The following is a 7,257-nucleotide window of genomic DNA, read 5'->3' as shown; positions in this document are numbered from 1 at the left end:
ATGTTTTTAATAAAAATATGAATTTAATTAGTTGTTAAGAAATAAAAATTTGAAACATAATAAATAAAAAATACTTTAAACTAACATATATCATTTAATGGTAGAATAATCTCATGTGTAATAATTATCTATTTTTTTTTTCTTTTTCTCAGCCATTAATTATCTAATTTGTAAGTAAGGATCAAACTATTCTTAACAAAAAATTAGTGACGGTTGAAAAATCTATGGCATTTCTTATAATATATCACATGAATGCATTGTTATTTCTGTATGATATTTTATTTTAATAAAATAAGTTATATCAAGAATTTAGGCTGTGATCATGTTTTGTTGACTACATAATACATATACAATTAGTAGGGGTTATTGGTTGTTGTATTTTAATGGATTTGAAAATCCGAACTAAATCTAGTGTTATTGGTTCTATGATTTTCAAATCTGTATTAAAATCATGTGTTATTGGTTTAATGATTCATAAATTCTGTATCAAATCAAGTGTTATTCAATCATACGGATTTACTAATATATTTGATTTTATAATGGATTTGAATGGATTTGTTTGGATTTCTTAGTTAAAAATACAAAGACTCAAATCCGAGGGAAAACCTCCGGATTTGCATATTTTACTTGGATTTATAAATACTATATGGATTTCTAAATCAATCAAAATATATAAATCAATAACACCTCCTTAAACTCCGCAGTAAATAACCAAGTAAAATCAAAACTCAAATAAATAACCGGTTATGCTTATCGAGAGCCAGTCATATATTCATCATGGGGCACCGAGCCGGTTCTGTGAAAATACACTTCAAACAAATCCCAAGTGGACAGCCGACGAACCCACACAAGGTAACTTCTCTCTCTCTTCTTGCTTCATAAATCTATTGTCCACATATACTTGCATTTTAATAATATTCTTACACCCTCCTCCTTATATAATTACATATATATCTACATATAAATTTCTCATTACACATTTCATAAGACCTCACGAAGCAAACCAATTCTATTTTTTTTCTGTAAGAGAGAGAGAGATATAGCCAGAGAATAATACTTGTTTTTGATATGCCAACATCTCTACAATTTCAGAGACCTTCCACCGCCGCGGAATCAGCCAACCTCCACCACAAACAGCTTCAGAAAATGAGCCTCACGCGCGGCATGGCTGACGTCCCGGAGCACGTGGAGCTTTCCCACACGCACGTTGTGGAACCCTCTCAGTGCTTCTCCGTCGTGGTTCAGGACGTGGACGCTCCGGCTTCCGCCGTATGGTCGATCCTCAGCCGCTTCGAACACCCTCAAGCCTATAAACACTTTGTGAGGAGCTGTCACGTGGCTGCCGGAGACGGTCGAGAGGTTGGCTCCGTGAGGGAGGTCAGAGTCGTCTCTGGTCTCCCCGCGGCGTTCAGCTTAGAGCGCCTTGAGATCATGGACGATGATCGCCACGTCATGAGCTTCAGCGTCGTGGGTGGGGACCACAGGCTTCAGAACTACAGATCGGTCACGACGGTGCACGAGTCGTCGGACAACAACAAGAAGACACGTGTCGTTGAGTCATACGTCGTTGACGTGCCGGCTGGTAACGATAAGGATGAGACTTGCAGCTTCGCCGACACCATTGTACGTTGCAACTTGCAATCGTTGGCTAAACTCGCCGAGAACCCGCCTAGAATCTAGTAATTACATTTCCGTTTGAACTTTTTAATTTGATCTTTATCTTCTAATATATTCTATATTTCAAGATTTTATCTTCTTTTTTAGGTTCTAGATTATTTAATTATCGTCGGGGATTTTTCGAAACTACAAAAATGAATGGTTTTTGGTTTTTCGAAGTTAGGGTTTTAGGGTTTGTTAAGTGTTCGTTTCGACGATACTTTTGTTCACCCTTAAGATCGTTACTTCTTGAGCTCTTGTGTAAATACAATCTCGTAGTTTTTAAATAAACAAGACATTGTTTGTTTAGGTTTTTATCTTCCTAGTGTTCTTCTTGCCAGTTACTTTAAATATGTATGATCTTTGTTTAATCATGTAACAATATAATGTTCAGTTACTGACTATTGTTTCTATATTTTCGATATTATGATCTCTAGTTTGAATCTGATAATTTTTAACGTACGGCAATTATATACCAACAATGTGTTTAAGATAGTATTGGATTAATTACTAATATCGTCCATACATATATTACATATACAATATGAAGAGATCTGAACATTTGTGGGCAATCAGAAAACCCATGTGCTGCTTCATATGATTTGCTTTTTCTTTATCTTAAGAGAGAAATTAAAGTATAACTATACATAATTTTGCACTCTTTAAATTGAAGAAACAGCAGATTTTTTAAAAATTTAACAAACAATAGAGTTACTTGCTGTTTTTAGTTTAACTGATCTTCAGTTATATATCAGAGCTTTCAACCTTGATGGAATAACATCGACTTACGATACACTCGAACCAATGTGCAGTTTAAATTGAGTTTTATTGCATTCAATTATATATTTGACAAAATTTTAATTAAATGGATTGGCTAAATTTAATTTAATGGTGACAGGTAAAATCTGGCAGGCAGATAATGAGTTCACAGCATTGTTTTTTCCCCTAAGTCGAAACTAAAAACTTGCTAATAATTTATCGTTTCATCGACAAACTTTCCTATTAATATGTAAATGATTTGTTTTTATCTAAAAATAAATTTAAATTAATTGTACTTTTATCCAAAGTGATAAAATTCCTTGGTCCTTTTTCATTTTTGGGATGTGTGAACCGTTACAATAATTCAAATGTCAAAATTATTACTTTTCAGATTTCCTTGTCCTATATATTATCTTATGAATGAAAATGTAAAATATAGAACATAAATAACTAAATATTCTCCTTGTTTAATACAAAGAATCCAATGAACAAGATGAAAAGACTTTCATCCTTTCAAAGTTTCCAAAAGCAAAATGCGCAAGTTACTTTGTAATTAACTAGTAAGATTTCGAGACTTGTGAAACCAAATTCAACATTGAATACATATATATAAATGTATAGGAACGTACGTAAAATGCAAGTTGGGTGTAATAAAATCCAACTTGTTATAGAAAAAAACAAAGGCATGCAAGTTGCAGGAAAAAAGTTGCTACTATTCTCTAACACCTTTTAAATATATTCCATAAATAAATTAAATTTAAAATAAGGAACAAATTGATTATATATATGATTATTAATCTATTATCATAATGAGTACGAAATATATGTAAGCATTGTCGTGGAAGGAAGGAATTGCAAGTTGAGCTGCAAGTTGGCAAGGAGGCCTATTAATGTTTTTCTTCTTTTGGTCGTTTGTAAAATGACATTTAAACCCACCTACCTTTCATATTTTTGTTTATGATTTACCTATTTTGTATACATATTTTTCTTATAATATATCGTTTTTCAAAACTTTATTTCATATTGTTATTTTACTTAAATATAATAACTATACATTTCACTCGGTGTGAATATGAAATTCTGACCAATCCAAGAGTGATACGTTTTTTTTTTTTTTTTTGATAAAAGAGTGATACGTTTTTTGGGGTTTTGTATGCCAATGTGGCATGTTGCATATAAAGTACTACTATTTAATTATTCTTTATCGTTCAAATAAATATAAACATGCACAAAAGATTTTGATAACGTATATACCTAGCTGTGATATATAAATGCGTTCTTTTAAAAAAGCAGCGGGGATAGTTCATGTTTTCATATAGTCCTAGCTGGATTATCTAAACACTTTAACTCATTAAAATAACAAATAAACTTTAAATTAAAATGCAACTATATATTTAGTCATTTTTATTTGTATGAGTGTGTCTGAGAAAAGGCAAACCAAACTCAATATATAACACGAAGCCTCCCCAAAAGAAAAAGTTTCAAAAGACAAACCAAATCAAAACCACTTTCGCATAAAATTTATGAGAACAAACTATTTTTTTATTGAAACATTTATAAATCATGGCAAGACTACATTATAAACAAACGAAGAGTTGACTGTCATATAAACTAGTTTTTAACCTATGTTTTAGCTTCTAATACAATGCGAGTTAGTTTTAGATGCATTTCCGTGTGAGAGTAATGTAACTCATGAGTTGGAGTAAACCGTAAATCCGTTCGATTTTTGCAACAAACTAAATTATTATCGTTTGTCTTGACTCTTGAGGAACATATATTTACGTATTAGATCTAATTAGAAAATTTAGGGCCGGATTACTCGTCAGGATTACTTCCATGGAGAAGTAATAGAATCTCGGTCCAGACACTTCTGATTAAATAAGAAAACGCAAAAAAAATGATGCGATGAGAATCAGAGCCAAAGAACCGCTTTGCTAGCTAGTTCTCCGTTTGTTTATTTCTCTTTAAAACTATAAATAATGGGCTAATTATAACTATCATAATCAAATGTGTAATGCTATGAACACCAAAAGTTTACACTAAAGACCACTTCTTCGTTTTGGCCTCATACCTCAGAGGCCACAACAAGAGGAGCTCATTCCAAAACGGTATCGTTTCTCTGAATGGATAAAACGGTGTCGTTTCTCTCAATGGAGATACGATGTCGTTTCTCTCGGTGGAGAAAACGTTTTCATTTTCAAGGATAGAAAAGTTCAGCAAAGAGGAGCTCATTCCAAGTATCTTGAAGGCCAGGCAAGCACCAATGTACACAATCCGCATAGCTCGTCGGATTCTCTAGCTGCTCCGCCGTCAGTGGACTCCATTGCTTCTTGTATATCGATGTGTGCGCATCTCTCCGATAGTTCGACATTTGCGTTATGTTTAGTAACGTTATCGGTGTTTTCGATCTCCCAAACACTTCTCCAATCACTTTCATTATGCTTTTCCGACAATCTGATCCCCAGTAGTTTGGATCTTCTATAAGTGTTGTCTGATTGTAGCAGTTCTGACCTGGCTCACCTCCCCAATCTATGCCCCTAAAAAACATCATAAAACAAAACAAAAAAACCCTGACCAATTAGTTTCTTGCTACGAAAGTAACAATAAATTTATTAATTTCGTAAGTAAATTAAGCAGTTCATGGAGTTTATAGCAGAACATCTTGTATAATAAAAGTGGATTAACAATCTTTTGCATTATTTATTAGCTAAATTTCTCTATTAGAACGGTCAAAGTCACTAACTTGGCATGAGTTGGAGACATGCTTGTGAAGAAAACCCTAGTTTTCTTACGATCCATATTGTTCTTCACCCATCTCAACATACTCTTCATCCCCATTCTGTACGCATCTTCAGTCGGTACCTCTGCGATAACCTTCTCCTTATCATCAAACGATCCTTGCCTATATATATACACACAACCCCATGAAACCATATAAAAAAACCATTGTTATGTGATTAATATGTATAGTTATATGATTTGAAGTTATAAAAATGGTTACAAGATGTTCATCTTCAAGCCAGTCATCCACCAAAGATAAGTGTTGAAAACGATTATATCAGCGCCTTTCCAGTGACGACCATGTTTGTTAATTGAGCCTTTCCTCACAACCCTATCTGATATTCTATGAACTATTGCATCGTCTGAATTAGACTCTAGAAGAAACGGTGCCCAGTAGAACTCAATCGTCGCGTTATACTCCTGAACATAGAGATAATAACTCTTTAAATTAGGTGAAAATATTGCAAAACATAGACAAAAAAAAAAAAGAAAGTGATGACTTAGGTTTTAAGTAGATAGAGTTACCTTGGCAGTGAAGACAGTGAGGGAACCAAAAGTTTTAATGGATTTCTGGTCTTCAGGGATGATACGATGAAGAAGACAAATCATCGATACAAACATTCCACGGTTTAGTGAGTCTCCTACGTACATCATCCTCTTCCCTCTCAGTGTCTCTAGCATTAGCGTGGCGTTGAATCTATGAAACAGAGTTATACATGCAACAGAGTAAACAGAGGAAACCTAGTGAATAAAGTGAGAGAGAGAGAGTAAGATTACGAGGGGAGATCGCAGTGGTTGGGTTGCCACCGCCAGAGCTGGTAGTCTTTGTCGGGACGACCATGTTCTTGACATGTAAGCTGAGGTTGAATGTACGGACACTCCCATTCTTGATACGGTGGTCGGGAGACTTCGTCTCTCACCCACTTGCCACTAAACACGTCACAGTTTTCCTCTGTTTTACCGATAGCAAACGCGAGCTTCTGTGGTTTCTTATTCTTTTCTTGAAACCCCAAAAAGTCGAAAGGAAAGACAATCTCAATGTCTAGTTTCCAACAAGAACTCAAAACAAAATTTTCAGTGGAAAAATTGGTTACCAGTTGCTTGAGAGGGCCGTAGGGAAAAAGTGGGCTCAAGCTGGCCAAAGATGCACATGAAGTCTTCTCCATAGAGAACAGAGACGAAGAAGATGAAGATTAAGAGTGTGAAGAGGTAAGGAGAGAGACGGTGTTTTCTAGGAAGTGAAGGAGCAAGGGAAGAAGAGGTAAAGGAGATTGGTGATGAAGGTTTCATGTTTAGGATTTGAAGAACAGTGAGTAGAATGGAGTGTTTTAAATGTGATTTCAGTATTCAAAATGTTAAGAAATGAACACTTTGGGGTTTTGATGATCTCATTCTACTCAAACCTGCAAATAATATGTGGAAGGAGGAAGCCAAAATAACTTATACTGGAATTGCTTCAAGAAAAAACTAAAGATGTGTAATGTACAATGATTAGGTCATTTATAATATGGTTATGATTATATTTGGCGAAGAAAATTTGTGAATTAGCCAAATAATAATAATGATACTTAGGGTAATGAGTAGGTAAATGTTGACGCAAGAGAGTGGTTGTCTTGTCTCCTAACTGATGCTTTGTTTCCGTAAGATATAATTCATTTATATCTAACTGACAAATTAGCAAGGTTTTCTTAGCTAAATAATATGGCTTCTTTATCTTATAATATGATGATTGATGGAGGTGAGGAAGATAACTACACTTGGCTTTGAAGCTAAGTGTCCTTGAGATGTTTTCATACATTGATGGACTTGTAAAGATGACATATCATTGTCTTCACTTTAGTCCTCCATATTTTTTCTGTTGCTTAGAAAACAATATAAGACATACTGGATGGTTACTTTTCACTTACTAGATATACATATATGTATTGGCAGACAGTCCAATATGAAAGGAAATGTGGAATTAGTTGAGAATTTGTTGGGCTTTCAAGCTCAAGTCGTTGGCTCTCACTGTTCGTTTTTGTACACACTCTTCACCCAACCAACCACTAAGCCACCGTTTGT

At 34.4% G+C, this 7,257-nt stretch overlaps 2 protein-coding genes across 2 annotated transcripts; one reads left to right on the top strand and one right to left on the bottom strand.

Moving 5' to 3' along the window:
- The first annotated feature begins 859 nt into the window (after positions 1-859).
- Positions 860-2,805, top strand: LOC106391643 (abscisic acid receptor PYL6-like). The gene is made up of 2 exons (XM_013832337.3): positions 860-1,679; positions 2,555-2,805. Coding segments are annotated over exons 1-2 (612 nt in total). The 5' UTR covers positions 860-1,068; the 3' UTR covers positions 2,556-2,805.
- Positions 2,806-4,321: 1,516 nt separating this feature from the next.
- On the bottom strand, positions 4,322-6,697 carry LOC106394679 (protein trichome birefringence-like 33). The gene is made up of 6 exons (XM_013835250.3): positions 6,291-6,697; positions 5,974-6,196; positions 5,722-5,893; positions 5,417-5,616; positions 5,159-5,317; positions 4,322-4,952 (listed from the first exon to the last, which is right to left on the bottom strand). Exons 1-6 carry the CDS (start codon positions 6,484-6,486, stop codon positions 4,613-4,615), a joined length of 1,290 nt encoding a protein of 429 aa, XP_013690704.2. The 5' UTR covers positions 6,487-6,697; the 3' UTR covers positions 4,322-4,612.
- Positions 6,698-7,257: the final 560 nt, after the last annotated feature.

Source organism: Brassica napus, chromosome C4 (assembly GCF_020379485.1).
Source record: "Brassica napus cultivar Da-Ae chromosome C4, Da-Ae, whole genome shotgun sequence".
Lineage (NCBI taxonomy): Eukaryota > Viridiplantae > Streptophyta > Magnoliopsida > Brassicales > Brassicaceae > Brassica > Brassica napus.
This window is presented reverse-complemented; position numbering and strand designations above follow the sequence as displayed.